At 32.3% G+C, this 24194-nt stretch overlaps 1 protein-coding gene across 1 annotated transcript; it reads left to right on the top strand.

Annotated features, from left to right (window-relative positions):
* The first annotated feature begins 175 nt into the window (after nt 1-175).
* LOC132739301 (CTD small phosphatase-like protein 2) lies at nt 176-23940 on the top strand. Its single transcript, XM_060726976.1, has 12 exons — nt 176-261; nt 2485-2610; nt 4534-4699; nt 6591-6734; nt 7291-7362; nt 7821-8037; nt 8898-9009; nt 9740-9826; nt 11266-11408; nt 14881-15007; nt 15724-15819; nt 16546-23940. The coding sequence occupies exons 2-12, from the start codon at nt 2503-2505 to the stop codon at nt 16606-16608; spliced, it is 1335 nt and encodes a 444-aa protein (XP_060582959.1). The 5' UTR covers nt 176-261; nt 2485-2502; the 3' UTR covers nt 16609-23940.
* The last annotated feature ends 254 nt before the right edge of the window (nt 23941-24194 follow it).

The raw sequence follows: 24194 nt of genomic DNA, 5'->3' as shown, positions 1-24194 counted from the left end.
AATTGAATATAATACATATGCAAATAAATATTGACCCCTTGGTATTACTCATTGACCCACTATAATTTAAATGAGTAATGATTCTGGGCTCGGCTTCTGTACAAATAAATTACCATTCGGCCGAGTACCAGTCAACCAATGTTTTTTTCTCAACGTTTTGTTTACTTCCTATTTAGAATTCTGCCCATGCGCTCTAGCTGTCATACGGGCACTTGAGCCTTCGCGCGAAATGGTTTCTCGGACGTAAACACTTTGAAATTGGTATGAATTTCAGCTTTTTTACTTGTTGTCTCTTAATTTCACTTAGTTAAATGGAGACAGTAAATGTCAACGCATCGTACTGTCATAATTTATCATAGATTTCCTGTCTAGTGCACGATTTCACGAAGGAATTTCACCGGACATTTTGTGTATACAAAGTTTGGCACATCGCCCAAGACAGAACTCTGGGAAGTTTTGCATAATTTATTTGAATTTATAATCACGTGTGTTCTTTTCGTTAATATTTCACGTTTAGTATATACAATTTGCATGCCAGTTTAAAGAGTGTATTCCCAAATTACCTTTAATATTCGTACTTTATAAACATTGTTTATGTTTGGACCGAATGTCCGATTTCAAAATGTCAAATTCACTGATCCGTAGCGTTAATCAGTAGATGTTGTTCGACCTACATAACATTTCCAAAAAGTACAAGGGACACTGTCATTGTTGTTTGTAACAAAAGAATGTATGATAACTGTACATAATGACCTACATTTCTTGTTCATATAAAAAAATCCAAAAAACATCCTATCATTGTGATTTAAGTGACAATTTTCAGAGTAGTAATTGAACATTAGAATTAGAATCTGATGTAATCTTTTATGACAAATACTTTCCAGACTGTGATTCATAGAGATAATTTGTTTGACTGAGCAATAAATGACTACATTAAATTAACATCCCACTCACAAACTATAAATAACTTAACTTCAAATGAACATTAAAATCTTTAAGAAAAAATCAAATAAAATCAAATTTCATCATTTCTTTAAATTAATATTTTTTCTTCGTTCATAATGATTGAGTTAAATGTGTTGGGAAGTGATGGTCCTGTATAATCTTTTTAAATGATTTTCTTAAATTCTTTAAATCACCACAAATATTTTCTCTATTGTGGTAACTTATAACTTACCACAAATATTTAATAACTTGTAGACAAAATACAGGGCCGGCAAAATCAATTGTCCGTATTGCCCAGGTTGTCCCACAGCCTGTATGGACAAGTGAAGATTTTCAAGAATTAACTGTATATCATACGGACAAGTTAAAAAATGCTTCAATTAAAAAGGTACAAGTTAGTGAAAATCAGATTTTGCTGGCCCTGAAATAGTTGTAAAGTTTCAATTCACTTTTGAAATGATGCTCATGCTAAAATCAGTAAGTCTGTTCTGGTTAATTTGTGTAAAAGCAGTGTCTATTCTATGATTCAAAAAATGGGGATTTTTATCGACAAGTACAAAAAGTGGGAATTTATTACATTTGTTGATCTTTTTCCTTCTTTCTCTATTTAAAATCCTCCCCTCCTCTCCCGCCTCTGAAAAAATGGGGAGGAATTCTCAAAAATATGAGTGAATCCCGCCCTCCTAGAATAGACACTGTAAAAGAAATAAAAAAATAAAAGACAATTAAAAGTCTGAATAAGTTGGAAGTTAATTTGGTCAATATAAAGGTAGTAAGCTAGTAAAGCACTTTATCCCCAGACACTTGACCACACAAAATTTGCAGCAAATTCCCAAGAAAACCCCCTAAAACTGATGAGACACCTTCACCTGTCCGACACTTATTTTTTCCTTGATAAATGTGTCAGCAACAGCAAAAGCATTTATTTATTTCTATGAATTCCTAATTTAAAAATTGATTTACAGAGATAAAAAAAATTTATTCATGAAATGTTGACAACTATAAATTAAAAAAGACAATACCAATTTATACAATGCAAATTCCAGTGGACATTCATTGTTGTGATCCGTTTTCAATTTAATAAGCAATTTGAGGGTTGACCGCAAAACTGTTGTAACTTGTATGAAATAAAGATGGATTTGCAACAGTGTAGTGGTCACAACTGTAATTATGGGTAAATAGTTATTAAATAGCATTGACAACTTAAAACTTAAAAGGGAAAAATAACATAAATTTGCTGTCTTGGAGAGTAAAACAGGAGACTTGAAATTCTATTCATGGTTTAAAAAATGTTGCAAATTTATAAAAAAAAAATAATGAAGTGTTGGGGTCTCACTCAAACATATGAATTTAGGCACTAATTTCTTGATTATCAGGGGGGATAGTTGGTGAATATAGCAAGACAAATGAACATGGTTTAATTTGTTCACTGAAAATTTTCAGGTGTAAAAAGTGTTGGGGCCTCACTTAAATAAACTTATGAACTTAGTCACTGATTTCTTGATTATCAGCATGGATTTGTTTACTGATTATTTTCAGGTGTTTGAATGTTGTAGAATGCAGCTTAGGCATAGAGGTGGTCGCCACAGGTTACGGCGTCGCTCGGGAGACAAAACACAAAAATTGGCTGTCAGTAGACATGAGAAGCAGGATTCAGTAGAAATGGTATGTTATACATTCAGTGATTTTCCTACTTATATAACAGACTCCGAAAAAAGGCCTCTTCCCAATTGAAATTTTCTTTAAAATCATGCAGTTTTCCCAAAAATCTGAACTTAAACCAGCTTTTTTTCTTCCCAAATCAAAAATTTAAGCGATAAGTTTTCCCAAAATCAAGAGGATAAGGCCTCTTCCCAATTAAGTGAGAAAAATCACTGACATTCTATCCCTTTCCAAAGAGTAGTATCTCAAAAGAACTTTTTTTTTTGACAGGTAGGAGATGGGGCCTGTCCTTAAGGTGTCCTTTAAATCAGGAAAAATAATGCAGAATATTTGCAGAAGTGCAAGAAAAAGAAACATGATGAAGGTTGAATTTTAGGGGTGGAGTTGGTGATTTTATAGATTTCCTTTTGGGGAATCGGCCCTTTATTATTAAACATTTCTGCTAAAGAAGGGGGAAAAAATGGCCTGCTAACAAAATTACAAACAAGTGTGCAATGTTTTACACATATGAATCCAGTTCGTTGCACATATCTGGCATTGTTGAATCATTTAAAACAAAGATAATCGTAAATCTTAAGAAAGTACTATTGTTGAGTCAAGGTTCAGTTAGGCTTTGATTTTTAAAATAATAGCGAATCGTTCAACCTTGAGAGTATTGATAGTCAAAAGTTGCGAAGATTTTTCACTATTTGTTGACAGAATACAAAAACAATTGAATTATATCATATTTTGTATTTTCTTTCAGTATTCTTCATAAAAGTAGACATATTCATAAGCTTAAAAAAAAAACTTGCAAAAAACTGGAAGATAATTCAGACAAAGAATTTAGGGCCAGAAAATCTCAAGATACTGGGCTTATCATACAGCCTAAATATATTTTTTTACAAGTCATACTCTAATACTTTTTGCCATGGTAAGCAGTGACAGGGAAAAAAATATGAACAATTTTGAAAAAAACAATTTGGACCAAAGTTTTGTTCAATTTTGCATTAAATTATAAAAAAATATTGGATATTTAGTAATATGGTGTTAAAATTTTTAAGCATGAAAATATTTTACCCAAAATGTATTGCTGGAATTTGTTTTGATATGCGCTGAACATTCTCAAATTCTACATTTAATTTACCTGGATTCTAGCGTCTTTAAGTGTTACAATGTCTCAAAAATAAATATCTTCAATCATTTTTGTAGACAACTTAAACATTCCTTCAAATATTATATAGAAGTGTTAGGAATAGTTATTTTATTGCATTTCATTCTGCATAATTTCTCAATTGTTTAAGTTTAGGTCAATTTAAAATGTTAAATTATGTTAGATTTCTTACAAATCGTAACTGAAAGAGTGTTAATTTGGCCTGATACCTCTGACCTTGACCTGTGAAAATTATTAAATGCTAGTATTTGACTGTCAAAATCAGCTCGCGAGTCAAATATTCTGCCAACAGCATGATATAAGGACAGTCTCTGGTTTGGCTAAGAAATTAGTAACTACTAGATGATTTGTTTAAGTTGGCTTTTTTCCAATGGCTGGTGGCGCATACCATTGTGATGGCTTAAATTTGTTTATATGTGTAAACTTGATGAAATCCAAAGAAGGCATTTATACTTGAGTATTCCGGGACAACCAATAGTGGCTAGCACAATAAGGGCTTTTTTGCATATTTTCACCTCTCTTTGGTAACTTACATGGATTGTAGGGGTTTTTTTTGCAGTGTGTAAATTTCTTTCTTTGTTCACCTTACAATATTTTACTGTTAAATACATTCTCAAAATTTTCACAAAAATTAGCATGAATCTGGAGGCATGCTGCTTTTAGGATATCAAAATTAAAATCTTGGTAGGAATGGCTAACTTGATTATTCTAGTAGCAAAGGTTTAACACTTTTAGTTCCAGCAGATTTTGATTTTAAAAATTGTTATTAACAGGGTGTGTGTGAGGAACCGTGTAAGAAGACAAAGAAAGATGTTGCAGTGGATACCGTGAACTGTAACGTGATGGAGAGATGCGTGAGTGGACAGGAGAACGAGCTCACGAAAGCTCCGTGTTACACTAATAATGATTTCATCACATCTACACCACAGATCTCTAAAGGTTTGTCTGTTTGGGTTGTTGTGTTATAAATAGTATTTTATAAGCTTAACTGACCCTTTTTTGTTGCCTACAAGATAGATATAAAGGTTCCGCTTACAGTACCATGTATTTGCCTACAAGATTGTTATGAAATATGATGTGATGTCTTGAAATAAATTTTTACTTGGTTTATCATATTTTTGGTTCAAGGTTAGCAAAATATCCATGTATTGCAGTTTTGTTTGTTTTCTTTGATCTTTATCATATTCTATATATGAACAAGTGAAAAATATGCTTAAGTGAAAAATAAACTTCCTTTTCTATAGAAAATGCATGTAACAGATCTACATATAAATTCTAGAAGTGTCACGGGTAAATACACGAAAATTATAGAATTACATTTCAGGCAACGAAATGGTTATTATTATTTACTGTACTTAAGTCCTTTACATTTATACCCAATGTTGTTTTTCCACCTTTCTGGAAACAGGCCCAGTTGGGAAATTATGAAGTTGGAAAATCTAGTAAATTGGGAAAAGCTGACTAGCATCAGTTGACAAATTTAAAGTAATTTGTAAACCATTTGGGAAAATGAGATATATGTGGTGGTGAGGAATGGTTCTGGTTAAAAAAAGAAGAAAAAAATCCGATGGAATTGGAGGGCAATTGACTATAAAGTTGTCCTGCATTGTATACCCATACTTAACCTCAGACGTTTCCTTTTAAATGTTTTTGAACATTATAATTGTGGAAAAGAAAGCATATTTGTATGATATTTTGTGACATGTTCTGTATATTATAGAAATAAATGCCCTTTTTGTTAATTAAATGTGCAAGTATGTTTATTATCGTATGTTTATTAAAAGTTAATCAAAACAGAATTGTCATAGCTAAACAATAGCCAGCCACTCCCTTGACTTAAATATGTGAATAGGTGGGTTGGTAGACCAAATGTTGTACTATTATTTTACAGATATTTTTCAGCTTGAATTACATAGATATCTGACACAGTATGTTCACCTAATTAAAAACTTGTTGTGATAAGACTTTTTAAGGTCAATATAATGATTAAAACAACATCTTGTAAAGTCATTTAAACATAAAGATCAGAATGTTTTCATTGTCAATTTGTTAGTAGATACAAAGGATATATTTAAAATGCTATTATAAGCAGAATGGGAGGGAAAAGTTGTCGGAATCGGAAAAAGTTTTCGTTTTCAAACTTGGGGAGAAAAAAACGAGATGCTAAACTGACCTGAAAATGCAAGTCCTGTTAAATACCAGCAAGTACAGAATTAGATATTAGAGTTGTTATTCTGTGTTATTAACTTGTTGACAATTTAAAGATTTTGGTAAAGTTTTCAAGGTATTTTGGTTTTCATGATTTTATGGCAAAAAAATTGCCTATTTTGCCTTCCCAATTAGTATATATTTTCATCTTTAAAAATAATCCCATTAAAAATGTCCTTGTTTTCTTTTTCTGTATGAGTTTGCCTGCATAAAACAGGAGATACTTATTTATAATATGCTTTTCGAAAATTCATGGTTCACAGCAAGTGTTGAATTACATGAATTGTGTATCAAGGGAAGTAATTGGCAAAGGGAGGTAATTGTCAAGATGCATGATATCTTCAAGTATTCTGAAATGGGATTTTGCTGCATTTAAATGAAAAATACAAATATTGTTGTAGTTTTAAAGGTGATCATAGTAAAATATCATCACCATTAATCCCATTTCAGAATACTTGAAGATATCATGCATCTTGACAATTACCTCCCTTTGCCAATTACTTCCCTTGATACACAATTCATGTAATTCAACACTTGCTGTTATTACTATGTAAGTGCCATGTAAAATCAAAATTAAAAAAAACATGTTCATTTAACAATATAAACAATTTTCTGGTTACAGGGCACCCAAAGAAGAAACCCTTCACTCAGATGAAGGAGAATAAGTTACCAGATAACATTATCTACCCTTGTACCGGAAGTCTGTTCTCATCGCCGGCCTTCCACGGTTACAGTTGTGATCACGGTTATCATTGTAAGTTTGCAGGTAAGTATTTCCATCAGTATTTCAAATATTGATAAAACAAAAGAATTATAGCATTTAGATATTCAGTAATTCTTATAAAATAGTCCATGAAAAAAAAATGTTGAGAAAGTACTAAGTGGTTCAGTTTGAACATTTAAATATGATAATTATTAATGTTCTGTTCTAGATCAATTTATTATCTGCTATATATGTTGTAATAGTGGATGAGGTATCTCAAACTTGATAACAACATTCATATAGAATTATCTCATGGTACAGGGGTAGCAAAATCAGTTGCCCATATTGCCATGGTTGTCCTACAGACTACAGGACAAGTGGACGTTTTCATTAACTTGAAAACTATATAAATGTCATACGGACATATAAATATCATGAGGAAAAGTTAAGAACTGCTCCAGATAAAAACAGGCATGCAAGTCAGAGTCAGATTTTGGTGGCCCTATGGTATGTAGTTATGTGTGATAATAAATATAATTCACATAATTATTTCTAGTACTACAGACCTTCCATGATAGACCAATTCACTTTAGAAATGGTGTACTATTATTTATTTCAGCATGTTCAGACGAGTGCATTAATAACAATAGTCAGCACACAGACTGTGAAGATTCTGATGGCACATCATCCAGTAAGTTTATATCATACTATATTGATTTTAAAAGAAGCATTGCAACACTTGAATTTTTAGTTATTTTTCTCAATTAGAATATTTATTCTGGAAAAACGTAGTGAGCGAACGATCTGAAATTTTGCACCATAAGTTATTGGTCTAGACCTGCATCAAGTGGAACATTAATCTCAAAAATAATTTCCAAACCCGTTGTGCCAAAAAACCTCAGTGGAGACCCTTTTAGTTGTTCTTATAGTTAAAGAAACAATAAAATGTTAAAAGTGTTAATGATTTAATTCATTTTCAGTTCCATTTATGTATTTTAAGATTGTAAAGTTTTTGTTGAGTTGCCACAGTGATGGTTTTTCCTCATCTAAATAACAGAAAATGACTATATTAATCAAATTTTTATAAGTTTATGAACTCATCAAACAGGCATCATTCACAAAACATTAATATAAATTCTTGTTTTACAGTCAAAGAAAATCATATACCAGATCTCACCATGCTCTCACCTGTACTTAATGCTGTTGCCATGGAGACGCCAGCTGATATAGAAAACAATAACAACCTGTACAAGTTGGAGCCGTGCGTGATGGACTGTGACCCGACGTTTCCCGCCCAGGAAGAGGAAGAAGAGATCGCGGAGGAGAGTTACGAGGAAGGCGACTGGGAGGCGGAACCATTCGATCCGTAAGAAGTTTTAGTGTTTATGTCGTAAATAACGTTTTTATTTTTTACCTATTTTGATGATATGAGCCAGTTGTGATTTTCATGAGCCAATATTATTATTTTGGAGCCAATTTGCTCATTAGCGATAGGGTGGCGGAACCATTTTAATTGTAAGAAGTTTTAGTGATTACATCGTTATGAACTTCTTATTTTTGACACATTTAAAAGCCATACTTTTCATAAGTTTGGGTCATTTGTGATTTCTTTGAGCCAATTTTGTCGTTATGAACTTCTTATTTTTGACACATTTAAAAGCTATATTTTTCATAAGTTTGGGTCATTTGTGATTCCTTTGAGCCAATTTTGTCGTTATGAACTTCTTATTTTTGACACATTTAAAGGCCATACTTTTCATAAGTTTGGGTCATTTGTGATTCCTTTGAGCCAATTTTGTCGTTATGAACTTCTTATTTTTGACACATTTAAAGGCCATACTTTTCATAAGTTTGGGTCATTTGTGATTTCTTTGAGCCAATTTTGATTATTTTTGACCCAGTTTGCTCATTGACTGCAGCCAGCAGACTGAGCCCTGTACATTTTGTGTGGAATTGTTGGTTGTGTTAAGAATTAGTTATAACATTAAAATAAATATGATAATGTTTCAATTAAAATTGTCTTTAGGGGAAGATGTATGGTTTTGTGATGGAGCAAACTTTATATTAAGTATCTGAAAATGCACATTTTGTATGATTTAAAAAATGGACAACACAAAAAATAAAGGATAGTCCATTAGCAAATAAATATTCTATCTGTCCGTTGGCAGACTTCCTAATATACTTCTTGACTAACTTTACTCACTTTGGGGTTAATTTTTTTCACAGATATGCATTTATAAAGAGCCTGCCACCCCTTACTGATGAACTTCGTGCTAGAGTGCCAGCATTACCACTAAAAACAAGAAGTTCACCAGAATTCTCATTAGTTCTAGATTTGGTAAGTATTCATACATGTTTCTTTTGTCTATATTTTTGAAATACAAGTTGACAAGTATTGTTATTTTAAGACTTGCAATTTGCAAATGCTTAAAAAAGTTAGGTCAATGGTCACCAGATATTTATGTTATCATGTATATTATTATTTTGATGTAACATTTTAAAGTGTTACAGTTTGTATTTTTATGCTCCTCAAAATTTTGATGGAGTTTGAAAGTTTATGTTTGTCCTTCCTTCAGTCACAATGTTTTCTGGGGCATGTTAAGGTTGCTTGAGTTTTGGAATTTCTAGACTTGTTGAACATTTTTAGCATGATTTTTTGGGGGTATAGGGATTAAGAAACAGGAGTGGTTTACAAATTTTGTACTGCATATTTGTTATGTAGCTGGAGTGAATAATTTTAGAAATGGAAGATTTCTATTTATCACAGATCTCTGCCGCTTTTGTGACTGTAAAAATGGTATTGTAGGCTGTGCATATATTTTGGCGTGACATCATTTGCGTTATACAAACATAGTGTTAAGATGCCCAAAAAGTTAGCGTTACACTTTAAGCATGTCAATGAAAAATGGTTATTTTTCCCTTCAACGGTCTTTATTTTTGGTATATGATAAATAGAATATTTAATTCGTGAAAGTTTAGTGGCTCGCATAATATGATTTTATCCATCTTTTTTAATAAATTCAGAATTAAACTTACACTCATTCAATATCCTATATGTTTAATTTCAGGATGAGACTCTAGTACATTGTAGTCTTACTGAATTAGAGGATGCATCATTCACCTTTCCTGTACTATTTCAAGATGTTACTTACCAGGTAAGATTTATAATCAGTACATAGATCATCTTATTTAGAGCTTTGTATTTTGTGTTGTGTTTCTTATGTATACCCAGTTACCGAAGGTGCTTGAACCTCAAATAATGCACAGGTTAACTTGTACAACTGAAAAAGAAAGTAGCTGAGCTTACCATAATTTGTGGCAGGTGATTTTACCTGGACATCTGCTTCTTAATTGTACAGTACCATTTTGATACTGAAATACCTCCAATTAAAAATGCTTGCTTCTAAATTGAAAGCTTAATTCCTGTAATTAACAAAATAATCAACTAATGAAGGTGAAAAAAACAAAGATGTTCCAATTTCTAGACAAATAAAAGCTGATTAAGAATAAAAAAATTGATTTCTTCTGATAATTTTTAATAAACAGCTTCTTGTGATCTTGTGAATAAATATTGGAAAGAGAGAGGGATGTAGTGAATATTTAAAATTGATCTTGCATGTCCTGAGATACATTAGATAATTGCTTGTGGAGACATATTGATTGCATGGATGAAATTAATGTCCGATGTAATTAAATAAATGGGATTTGATTATTCCACCAGGCAATTGTTTGAGAGAGAGAGAAAAGTGGGTTTTTTTAGTGACGCTATAATGGAATTTTACCAGAATTGTTTTAATTATTGATTTATTCTTTCTGATATATAGATATGTTATGATGATATTAAAGGTGTTTGTTGTTTAAATGGTATGAGATATTTGTTTTATTAAATGTTGGGAACTGATAGGAAGTCTGAAGTCTTATGTACCTTTGGCTATATTGGTTTGAGTCCTGCCAGGGACTTTCGAAATACCTTTCATGTGAATATACCATCAAGCTATTTCGGTGCATGGGTTTGTTTGTTTTCCACTCATTGCCTGAAATAATACAAAATGAGCACCTACAGTTCCCCTTCACATATTAGAGGAAACTTTACTATAGATGCTCTTCACATAGCAGTTATATCATTACCTCCCCATTCCCGGGCGCCATTTTGAGGGTCATTCCCAATATGTCATATGCTTAAGATAAGATAAAAATCTCTCACAATTATAGCATCTTTATGAAAACTGATAAAAATCTTTAAGATATTGGTGCTGTAATAATATTTCCTCCATATGTGTAAAAGAATTTGATAGTTGACCTAAATCGGCTGTTAATATTGATGTTTTCATATTTTGTAATTCATATTATATAATTATAGAATATTGACCGCTGCCCAAGAGGTATATATTGTAAAAAGCCTGGGACTATTTATTGCAGTGAGGCGTTAAACCTCTTGAGAGTAGCTATTGAAAAAATTAATGATGATGAAACTACAATCAAATTAATAAGACTTTGTTCAAAGAGCAGGTATTTTTCAGAACAATAGCTATTTTAACATGGGGAGTGCCATTGTCATTTCAGTCATATAAATTTAATTAATTTGTTTTTGCAGGTATTTGTCAGAACGCGGCCTTTCTTCCGGGAGTTTTTGGAGCGTGTATCACAGGTGTTTGAGGTGATACTGTTCACAGCTTCAAAGAAAGTATATGCAGACAAACTCCTTAATCTACTTGACCCCCATAAGAAACTTATAAAGTAAGTTATTTTACTTAACCTCCTTTGTAGATAGATAATCATAAAGCAACATTTTGTTAAAAACTGTTTTTATTTGTTTGGGTCGTCAGACCAAACAAATAATGGTAGCGAAATTTCAGAGTCTAATGTTGTTAATTGCAAACGCCGAAAGTAGTCCACTTTTTTTAAGCGGTTACTTCCCTTTATAGTACAACTAACGCCCGAAAAAATTCAGGGAGATCACTAGCGTAAGATGGTCCAAAGACAGGCGAATTAATTTTTCAAGCCAAAATAATTCCCGAATGGTCGAGATTTCTATATTGTTTATTGTATTTCTGATCGAAATTAGTAAATTACAAGCGACTATTCAATCTCTGACACAGAAGTTCACAACAAACCTAACAACAAGTAGTTCTCAAAACAGCTTAAAAACTAGCGATTTTAAAGAAAGAAATATTTTTATTTGTTACAAGTATTCCAAACCAAATAACACGCTTCAAGGTTTAAACAATAGCTTGGCTAATAGAATTGTACATAAATGCCACAATCACAAATTACGCGGATGAATATGATTTTATCAATGAAATACTATTTTTAGCGAATACTACACAAACCAAGTAGTTGGAATATATAGATTCTACATGTCGGACTGTTGGGCGAAAGATTTTCGCTAAATTAGTTTACTTCAATTTTTTAAACAACAGGTTTATCCTGAACAAAATACCTCGAAATAATAAGGGATAACAAACCCGAAATGCAATGGAAGTTCTAAATCTAGAATGACTGATGTTATTCAGACATTAGTTGTATAACTTCTCCGTTGCAGGGGTAACGCGCCGCTTCAGGAGTGCAGAGGTCTGAGTTCAACATCCAAGTCGAGGAAACTTTTTTTTTAATTCTTTTTTAAGTGTCTTTTGTAACGGAAGTAGCCATGATATTGCAAGGTATATAAAGTGTGACTGGCTCGTAAAAAAATGAACATAAATGATTTTTGACTGCATTCTCTAGTATGCAAAATTCCCGTATGTATCAAACTCTGGGCCTTGCCAAAAATGGAATTATAATACATAAAAATAACTTATACAGGAAAAATGCAACAGAAATATACAGTACGATTAAAAATTGCAAGATTCAGAAATACCACAGAACTTGCATTCCCTTTGATTCTTTATAAATATTACATTGCTTATAGTAAGCTCCAGGATTATTTACATCTGTTTAAACAACCAGTTAAAGTCGTTACAAGTCCTAATTTAGAATATATGGTTTTCTTCAGGCCATTCACATATAAATTCACCGTGGCTGAAGGGTTTTCGCGCTCGCCTATGAAGCGAGAGGTCTGGAGTAAAGGCAACTCATTTTTTTTTTCAAATTGTTTAAGTCAAATAAACATTGGATTGCATATCAGTGTTGCAATTAAAACGCCGGAAAGCATTGGTGGCACTATACATATAATCTCACAACCTGCACCTTTCTTACATTCTGAGACCCAAACAAATTCAGCGCCTTCTGTGCTTTGATTTTTTTGTTTGTTTCAAAAGTGATTTAAGCAGTGAAATCCTGTTTCAGGTCTTCTTTATAAACGGGTTTCAGGTCCTGTTTACCGTTTTCGGCAGGTCCTTTTAACAGTTTTCACCCTATGTATGTTCATAAAAGGACATGAAAAATGCATTTGTTAAATGTCACCAAAAAAGTAATCATTGATAGGATTGGGGTCTGATTACACAAGTATCAGTTTACATTCTTTTTTGCTGCAATTATTTAACATGATGGGCATTGGCCTAATAAATCTTAGTTACCATTTAAACAGAGTTATGCCCCTTTTCTCTTTGTCAAGCACTGAGAATAGTTGAGCATGTCTTGGGGCCCGGACAGTTCTTGTTTTATTTTGGTGCCTGTTTAAATGTTTTTCCTTAAAAAAAAAAAAATGACACAGGTTTGCCTTTTTTGTTGTCGCTTGAAAAGGTACATATGGGTTACTTTGTCAAGCCGTCCGGGGGGGGGCGGGGGGCCCCCGGGCGGGGGGGGGGGGGCCCGCCCCCCGGGGCGGGGGGGGGTGGGGGGGCCGGGGGGGGCCCCCCCCCGGGGTATTTTCCTCTTTTGTTTTTTTTCGGGGTTTTTCCTCCCCCATCCCGGGGGGGGGGGGCCCCCCGGGGGGGGGGGTGGGGATTCTCCCGACCCGGGGTTTTTGGTGTTTTTTCCCCCAGCGTCCGCTAAAGCTGCGGAGCATAACTCAGTCACATAAGTCTGATTGACTTCAAACTTGGTATGCATGCTTCTTTCAATAACCCGAAGTGCAGTGCACAAGTGACCGGTACTCTGCAGTTCTTATTTTTTGAAGTTATTGCCCTTGTTAATTTCAATTACTTTAATTTTGTCCAGGCCATTTCTCTTCAACTAAATAAAGCTATAGACTTGAAACTTCATAGTATGATAGATCTCATTAAGAAGAAATGCAGTGCCACAAGAAACCAGTACTTGCACTTTCCTAATTTTGAGTTATTGCCTTTGTTAATTTTCACCCCCCCCCCCTTACTTTTATTTTTGTCCGGGCCATTTCTCCTAATGAATAAAAGCCATGGACTCTGAAACTTCATAGGCTATGATAGTCTCATTAAGAAGAAGTGCAGTGCACAAGAACTGGTACTCTGCATTTCTTATTTTTTGAGTTCTATTGCCCTTGTTTATTTTCATTTTTTAATTTGTCCGGCCATTTCTCCTTAAGCTATAAAAGCTATGCGACTTGGAAAACTTCATTAGGATATAGATATATTATTAAGAAGTGCAGAGCACAAGAATCGGTACTTAGCCCATTCTTAATTTTTGAAGTTATGGCCCTTTGCTTAATTTTCATACTTAATTTTTGTCCTGGCCATTTCTCCGACAGTATAAAAGCCATGACTTGAAAACTTCATAGGATGATAGTCTCATTAAGAAAGAAGTTGCAGGGCACAAGAACATGGTACTCTGCATTTCTTATTTTTTAAGTTATTGCCCTTTGTTTATTTTCATTTTTTTAATTTTGTACGGCCATTTCTCCTTAAGTATTAAAAGCTATGGACTTGAAAACTTTCATGGATGATAGATCTCATTAAAAAGAAGTGCAGTGCCATAAGAACTGATACTCTTCATTTCTATATTTTTGAGGTAATTGCCCTTTGTTGATTTTTTTCACTTTATTTTGTCCTGTCATTTCTCCTCAAGTATGAAGCTATGGAACTTGAAAATCATAGAATGAAGATCTTATTGATAAGAAGTGCAGTTACAGAAATGTGCCTGCTCTGCAAGTATTATTTTTTATTATTGCCCTTTGTTATTTTCATATTTATTTTGGTCTCTTGGCCATTTCCCCTAAACTACATTGTTCACAAGGCGACACATCCGACTCGCGGAGTTCTAGTTTCTTCAAAGGGCAAATCATATTCATTTCTAAAGGCACAATATGCCTTGAAAATTTTATATATTTCTATATGTCTTATGAATGTATTTTCAGACACCGGTTGTTTAGGGAACATTGTGTATGTGTAAATGGGAACTACATTAAAGATCTAGGTATACTAGGACGTGATCTAAGTAGGACGATCATCATAGATAATTCTCCACAAGCATTTGGTTATCAGGTACCACATTACTTCTTCTAGTATACTTAAACAATATGTTATTTATGAATCTTTCATTAAAACCCTTGCTCACTAAATATCTGTTCATCTTCCAATCTTAAGAAAACCATTCATGATTTTAATGGTCGTTTTCAAAGTATGTACTGTGAATAGCAAACAGTGCAGACCATGTTCAGACAGCATGGATGTGCCAGTCGACCTTGGTTGCAAGGGTGTATTTAGTTGCTTACAACAGGCTTAACTTAGCCAGATTATGAATGACTGGTGGTTATACTCGGATGCATTCATGTGGCCTTGAAAACTTGAGTGTATGACCTGAAGCTGATAAGTTGCCCTATGACCTTAATTGTAAACGCAACCCTTTTAAAATGATTTGGGGATAAGTCCAAATTCATTGATGGACAGTGCAAGTTTATTACAAAAGACGATACAATTGAAGTTAATACAAAAAAAAAAATCAATTTGTGCTAGTCGGTCACAAAAATGAGCGTAGGTTCAAATCCCTTAAGGAAAGCTGTTGTTTCCTTGAGCAAGAAACTACATTTATTGCGGAGTACTGGTTAGTTCCAGGAACAGATTCATCAGTGTGTCTATAAGCTTATAGCTTCCTACGCAGTAATACCGTAATAGATTTTAAACAAGGAAAAGAGGAAAATATTTATAAAAAATTTCCAGTGAAAAGATGGCAGCATTACGATTTTGTTTATTTGTTTCAGTTACATAATGGCATACCTATAGAGAGCTGGTTTGTTGATAAAACAGACAGGGAACTTATAAACATGTTGCCGTTCCTGGAAAGTCTCGTTACTATGGTAACTAAAACCTTTTACTACACTAAATATCTTAAATGGACTTGCCCATCTTGTTATATTTTAAATGGACTTGTCCATCATTCAAACTAGATGTAAACCATGTTTCGATTTTAAAGAATATTTCAATATACAAACTGACGGGATAGCGACTCAGTGCAGCCCCTGATCTGATCTTGGTGGTCTGCAGTGGTTGCTTGGTGACATTCAGGTGCCGCCAGCATTGCATTAGTTAAGATTGTACATATTTTTTTATTTTCACTGTTTCTGTAAAAGTGGTTACCACCAGATGAGGAAACCAAAATTTCAAAATGTCAAACTTCTTAAAATGTTTAGAGAGATTAAGCAATGTGTAGATAATAACTTAAAGGATATTTAGATTCTGTGCATGTTTTATGTAAACTATAGCAGAGAAAATATTTTTATGCCCCCTTTCAGGGTGGATAGAGGGACATACAGATTTGCACCCCCTCTCCACCCATCATAGTGCTTTATGTATGTACACTGATAAAGCAGTGGAATTAAAGGCATCTTTAACCTAAAGTATGATCACATTTTGAACCTGTTGGTAAAAATATGGTAAAATTTTATATTTTGGCATATTAAGGATAATTTGCACGGATAAAAAATTATGAAATACATCCTTGTAGCTGAAAGTGGTGAACAAAAAACAAATTTTAGTGTTCAGTATTATTGTAACAAGGAACTTTTATTGTTTCTATTTTTTAGAATGAGGACGTGAGACCGCACATCCGGGATAAATATAAACTACACACCTTGTTACCACCTTAGACTTTTATAACGAAACACCCAGGAGGACGCTGATACCCCCCCACCAGACTTTATATAGTTTTTATCGGAGCAGTTTGCAGCATGTGTTTTATATTAGTTGTGTGTTAAGATTGTTATGAAAGATCTGACACGACAAAACCAACATAGTGCTGTTCGCTATCAATTTCTCTACTTGTTATAGAGTTGGTAGGGGAATAGCATGGATCCTGATCAGACTGTGCGGATGCGCAGGCTGGTCTGGATCCATGCTGGTTGCCAAGCCTTTATGTTGGTTTTGTCGTGACACGGATGTATATAGTTCTTACAGCAAAAATAGTGCTCGTCATTATTCACATCCCCAAACTTCACATACATAAGATTTTTGATAAAAATAATAAATTCATTTTTGTTCAACATGGCTGCATGAATGGCCTAAAATTTTGTTGATAATTTTTTTTTTCTTTTAATGAAACTTGAAAGATGATTGGAGAATATTTAATGTTTTGATTGTTATGAAATAAGTTTTTAGTTTATTTTTGTATAAATCAAGTTTGTTGCAGAATTTTATTAATTTTTTTTATTTTAATGAATGTTTTAAGCACAAATGTTAAAATTTACCACACCATTTGATGTGGTAAGCTTCTATACAATATGGTGAAGGCATGTTTTTGTTGTTGGTTTTTTTTTTTAAACCATTGATACACACACCAATTCAATCGCCATTTACCAATCATTTCATATAAAAAAATTCATTTTATTTATTTGCTTGTATTTTAATTAAAGGCAGCTATTGTTGACAATAAAATTTTAAAAAATTTAGTAGAAAAAAAAAATCTCGTTTTAACCAATAGATTGTTCTTTTAAGTAAACATTCTGTTTTTACCAAAGTTTTTTTGCTTGGTTTTGAGCTTTTATTGAGCGAGGTTTTAGTAATATGTACCAGTTATGTTTAAACTTAGGCTAAGGTTTTAAAATTGTTAAACTTCTTGAAATGCCTTAAGAAAATGAATGTTGAAAAATCAATTTATCACATGGGCTTAGGGTTAAAAAAAAAAAAAAATGTTTTAAACTTCTCGAAATGTCGTACGAAAATGAATGTTGAATAATCAACATGTACTTAGTAATTTGGTTCCCACACCATGTGGTTTTATTTAGGAATTTTTTATTTTTCGCAATATTTTTTTCTGTTCAATCATCGTAGTTTTCTTCACGCTGATCAGGTAATGATGTTGAAAAGATCTCTAAATACCATTTTTAAAACCATTTATGTATATTCATATATAAAAAATATAAAAGATTAAAAAAAAAATTAAGGGAAAAAAAAATATGTAAATTTTTGTTAAGTCTTTTATCATTGTGTATTTTTTTTATTAGGGCATGACATAACTTTTGTTTTGTTTTATATAATTTGATAATAAAATTCAGTGTCAAAAGTTAAGATTTAACAGTTGCCATAAATTTACAAGTTTTTATTATATATACGTTGTTGCTTCGGAATTGATTTTATTTTCTATTGCATCGGCTGATAGTTTTGTTAAAGGTTTTTGTTTTTCTGTATATATGTTTATATATATATACATATACACACACTCAAAAGAAAATTTGATACGCAAATCTCTATCAGTTATGAAATACTATATTTCTAAAAGAAAATCTGCTGTACAGTGATTTAGTTTTTGATTTGTACATTGTTCTGGATTTCTGTTTTGTTTAAGGCATCATATACAAACCGGTACAGACTTTTCATTTATTGACTGTTTTTTTTATATGTTCTTTTATATGAATTAGTTACCTAGGAAATGGTTTTTCTTATATCAATCTCATTTTGTTGGTTTTTCAACATGCAATGATTTCATCGTGTACAGTTCACTTATATTATCATCATCAAATCATCATCATTAAATCAGCATCATTATCATCAGTCATCCTTTTTGTTGATATTGAAATGCGGTCATAGGTTTGATTTTATTTGGTGTCATAGATTATAGTTTAAAGCCATCGCCTGTCTGCAATTACTCTTTCGACATATTCATCATGATTATCATCATCATTGTCATCATTATTGTCATCATCATCATCTGTGTAGGTACCAATTATCATCATCATCATCGACCTTGTCATTCATCAGGAAACTTCATCATCGTTCATGTAGTCGTCATCGTTATGCAAGAAAATTATCATAAAAATTATCATCCTCATTATCATTGTCCTGATTTGTCAGCATTATCATCATTACCAACATTATCATCAGCATTTGTAATTATCGTTGATAACAAATAAAATTATCATCCTCATTTGTCAAAAAATATTTTGCCAAGTTCTCATTTACATTTTTTTCGGCAACATTTCATTACCTTTGTGCAGTAACTGGTTAAATCCTATAGAATTATATAAAGAGTTAACCTGTTACTACACTTAGGTGACGATTTGTCGTTAAATTCTTGTCAAAATTTGTCAGCTTCATAATTAAATTCATCGGGAGAGGCGTATCTGCAGCTAAGGATATATAGGGAAAAAAATTTCATTTCATTTCTCGACGCGTTTTCTCTCTTTCGCTTAACAGTGCACACATTCGCAGGAAAGTTTTTTTGATTTTCTCTGTATATACGATAATACACATGTATGATAGTGCAGCCTCTAGGCGGTTATTTTAAGATGAAAAAAAAAAAACCCTAAACATATTTTTGTGTGTATATGTGCGTTTTGTTGAAATTTTGAAATTGTGTAACGATAAAATTTTCTGAAATGTTATATCATCGTCATTATCGTCTTTATGTTTGTAAATAATCAGATGTACATTTTTTTTTATCTTGAAAGAGTTTTGTATATAGAAATGTATATTTTGTTCATATATATGTTAATCAGAGAATATGTGTATTTTATCATGACCAAAAAATTTTAGATTTTAAGGATGAAGAAAAATTTTATCGTCATTTTTATAATTGTCAATTAAGTGTTATTTTTATAGGTGAGAAGTGATAGGTCACTATCTCTTGCTACATGTAGCTTTTGTGATTACCCGTGTTCGCAGGTTCTGATATGTTTATACAAGAATTACACAAAATATCTTAAAATTTACCCCTGAGCGTTTGAAAATAGTATGGAGCGAAGATTGTTCTATTTTGGGTGTCTGTGCCCGAATGCATGTCGGGTCGGTAGAGGTTTGTCTCCACAAAGAAAGTGTGGCAGTTGTCATATGGCCTTCATATTGTTAGTGTCTTTAACATTTAAAAAAGAAAGTTATACTATGACAGTATAAGAGGTTTAGTTACAGGTCAGGTGAGCGATGTAGGGCCATTTATGACTCTCTTGTCATGTTTTAATTCTTATGTGACTGAGACGGAAGTACTTTCTTGTGAAAAAGGATTATTTGAATATTTATTATTATTAGTACATATAAAGAAGGTTAAATATTGTTGGGAGTTGTCACGATGGAAACAATATTGTTGTGTTATATCATGATAATCTTCGTTAAGTTGGTTTTATAAAGATTTTTTAAGAGTAAAATTGATAAACTGTCATCTTGGGGGCACAAGTGTTAATGAATATATACGCACGTGGAATATAAATAAATGTTACTTAAATGTTAATATTTCCTATCAGTTAATGATATGTCTAAATATTTTATGGACATGCTTTACAATTTTGAGGGATCAACATAAAAAGTGCTAATTTTGTGAAATTATTAAGTATTAAGAAGTGGGTACTTTACCATAACTTGTTTTAACGAGTCCCTGTTTTGATTTATGTTAGTATAAGCTGTGGTTAGTGAATTTTGGACCTTGCTGTGATTAAGGCACAATGTCAGTAAAATGTCATGTCATAAAAAATGACGCTATGTAAAAAGATGCCACAGTTTTAAAGGTTTATTTACAAAAATTTTATTTGTAATGTTGATACTTTCATCAAATTTGCACCATGTCTAATCTAATATTTATTTTTCCCTTGTATGCTATTGTTACCATTTCTTTTGCTATAAGGGTTTGAATGTTTTAATTCTGTAAAATGATAAAGACATTGAAATTTTAGGTCATAACGATTAAAAAAAAAATTTGCGGTACATAAGGTGTAATGTAAGTAACTGTCAATGTTTAAAAGCTGTCTAGGATAATACATGGAAAGTGCTTAGTTCTTTTGAGTTTATTCGTGACGAGGCGCCTTTGATCGTCCTTCACAAAGATACCGTAATTATGACTTTAATATTTATATTAAACACAGGACCTCCTTTTAATGACAGGTCTGTTCCATTATAAAAAGAAGAAAAAATATGAATTGTATGTTACTTGTAATAAGCATGAATAATCAAGAAAGTATTTTTCGTCATTGATACATGTTTGTAAATAGATCATTCTATTTTTGTAAATAATCACACCCGTCTCATTTGAATCTGATAAAATGGCATGATTTAATAAACCCTTAACCTGCTGAAAACCAAAAAGGAAATAAACCTTTGGCACCAGTATAGAGCGAGGCCAGTCTCTTATACTGGTGACTAAGAAAATTTCTAAATATGCATTCGTAGTTTAGCGCGGAGGAAGGTAGTCTAGTACTGGTGTAACTCTCCAGGAACGATGGTTAGGAAACTACCCGCCTATATGACTGAAATATGAAACAAACAAACTATTTATTTAATTGTCCCCTGAAAAACGATAATGGACGTTTCCCTTAATCCAGGCAAGCTCACACATAAGTGCAGGCGTTATTATACTTTTTGGCTGAGAAATTTCAATTTTTTATCTCGTCCATCAATTGATGGGGCCTGGCCAGGTTGCACATCTGTGCAGTCTGACCAGACTCCATACTGCTTGGCATATTAGGCTGTGGCTGACAAAATTCAAATTTCTTACTCGTCCATGAATTTTGATGGGACATTTTCTGAAAAATGGAAAAGATAGAAAAATTGATTTTTTTTTAGTATTTCAGCATGTTAAGAGTAAATCTATTTTAGCATCCACATTTGTTTTTTGTTTTTTTTTCTCCGTGTATATTTCTTGAAAAAAAAAATTGTTACTGACTTTTGTTCAGATTTATTTTTATCGTTTTATCTGATATGCTACGTTCTCTTCCCCACTTTTTCTAATGCAATATAAATGTTGTTTGGTTTAATATTTTTCATAGATTTCCCGTTTTGTATAAATTGTCAAATCAAACGTCTTCGTTCAAAGTTGTTTTTAGCTTTGTTATATAGGTTTTTAAAATTTGTTTTTTTCGTCAAATGTGACATCTTTAGCAATCTGTTGAAAAAATATTGTAGTGGTAAATGTTCGAAATTAAATCTGTGTTAAAAATGTAGAATTTTTAAATGTTTTTATGTCAATTTAGTAGGAATTTTGAATGTAGATATAAAATAGTAACGATATCAAAGCTTTTGAGTTACTGATTTCTTTATAAACTTTTATTTTTTGATGCTGCATAATATTTTATCACCCTAGTGCAGTAATGGGTTAACTGCTTTTGAGTTTTATTAGGAGTTAACCTGTTTTTGCACTAAGTGAGAAATTTGTTATAGAATATGGAGTGTAAAAAGTTAAGGAATTTAAAGGGTATAAAGCTATAAGTTGGAGGTCTATATTTGTAAGCTATCTGTAACTGGATGATGAACATATACCAAGATACTGAAATTAAAAGGGACAATGCTTGTAAATTTTGAACAAAGTGGCAGGGGTATGCATAAAACCATTGCTAAATTTTGTTAGGAAAGTTATTACTTTCTTTTATGAAATAATTTACACTTTGAGTAGTAAATTAAACATTGGATATAACGATATGATATAAAATTGACAAATTAACGTGATAATGAAATTAACGTGATAGTAGAACAGATGTTTTAAATTTTCGAAATTCATATTTTTAGCTTTATGCCCTTTCAAGTTTAATCTATTGAAAAGAAATATTTAAAATTCAGGGGGGAAAAATGGCAAAAATTATAGAAAGAAAGTGGAAATAAATGGTTATGTCTCTATTGTTTAGGGATTCTTGTAAAATTGTATGTCATGTATTGATTCATTTAATTTTGATAGTTTGAAATCAATTACTGGTCATCAAATAATGTGAAAAAAGAAGAAAAAACATATAAAATCTTAAGAAGACAAACAAAGAGATCCCTGAAGTGCCTTAGTGTTAAAAAAACATTTATTCAGAATCACTAACATAAGGTATTTCAATTTAATTTCCCTGTCTGTTGGTCACTAGTGGCGATAATGTATGGCTTCAACAGACAAGCATGTATATCCATGCAATCGGTCAAAACTCTTAAGCTGTGCACTGATCATTTACAAGTTCGAGTTCAAATCTAGCCAGGGACTTTGGTTTCTTTTATGTGAGGAAGCTATCCAGCTAGCTTACGGGATTTCATCCGTTATACTTGAAATAGTGCACAATGAGGCACCTGAGGTCTTTCTCTACCACTAAAAACCGGAAAGTTGCCATGTGACGAAACCAAAAATATGTCTCCTTGCACTTGTCTACAGTGAAAATTAATTTGCACAATTTTCCATGAATGTCAATTTTTATGGGGATCTCAACATAGTGATTTGTTTTTTGCAAGATGATCCATTTGTGGGTGAACAGTATTTGCATCAACTTTGTTTGTATCGTAGGAAAAAAAGAATATCTTGCCTCAGATGAGACTCAATTTGTTGACCTTGAGATGTCTTTTATAGCCCAGGACCTTACACATCTTCATTCATTTTGTAATAACCACTAACCAGGTCAAGACGCACATGTTTTATCAAGTTCAAAAGTCTTTAATTAAAAGATATTTTTTTGTGTGCTCATATTTTGTAGAATATGCACGATTTTTTACCAAAATTTTGCCAGTAAATGTTCAGTATTCAAACGGAAATTTAACCATCATTGTCAAGTTATTCATGTAAAGGTGATCTCACAATATTGAACATCTTTGGTGTTAAACCTATAAAAAACCATAACTATTCTTTTTTAAATTCGTGAATAGATTAATTTTTTTCATGAATTTTCAGACAAATTAATTGTTGATACTGACTGATCATTTTTTTAAAAACAAAACCAGTTCAAAAAATAACATTGTTAAACTTACATATCTTTGAAATAGATGGTAGCTGTATGAAAAAAAATGATGTTTTTTATATATATGTTTGTTTTATTGTAGTAGAGAAGAGTGAAAGTTGTTCGCGCTCTTTTTGAGTTTTAGATTTTTACGTATTATCGACCATGTGTAAATAATACACGCACACCAAAAAAAAATAAAACTCTTTTTTGCCTTACTCTATCACTCTGTATAAAATTGAACCATTGCAATGATAAAAGTTGATTGTTGGACATTGTATAGAATATATTAAGTGTTTTCATTAATAAATTAGCTATTTGCATTTATCTGGATCTTTTCTTTTTATTCATTTATTTTTAGCCATTTTTGATCTTCCAAATTTTCCTGCCTTTTAACACTATAGAGCTTTATTTTAATGGAGAGGAAGCTATGGCGTCATTCACCAGAGATACAGATTTTAAGGCAGTTGAGCCCAGGGTGCCATGAGAAATGCTGTATGAGGGATATCACAGTATGCTTGTAGTATTGTGAAAATAGCTAAGCCCAGGGTTCCATGAGCAACTTATCAGGGATAATGCAG

The sequence above is a fragment of the Ruditapes philippinarum genome, unplaced genomic scaffold, assembly GCF_026571515.1.
Source record: "Ruditapes philippinarum isolate M1 unplaced genomic scaffold, ASM2657151v2 ctg2649_1_1_1_1, whole genome shotgun sequence".
NCBI classification, from domain to species: Eukaryota; Metazoa; Mollusca; class Bivalvia; order Venerida; family Veneridae; genus Ruditapes; species Ruditapes philippinarum.
This window is presented reverse-complemented; position numbering and strand designations above follow the sequence as displayed.

Bases quoted from the DNA above. Each gene is read 5' to 3' on its own strand.
- LOC132739301 (XM_060726976.1), top strand. From the start codon at position 2,503: ATGCAGCTTAGGCATAGAGGTGGTCGCCACAGGTTACGGCGTCGCTCG. The intron at 8,038-8,897 runs GTAAGAAGTTTT...TTTTTTTCACAG, and splicing joins GAGGCGGAACCATTCGATCC to ATATGCATTTATAAAGAGCC. The intron at 9,010-9,739 runs GTAAGTATTCAT...GTTTAATTTCAG, and splicing joins TCTCATTAGTTCTAGATTTG to GATGAGACTCTAGTACATTG.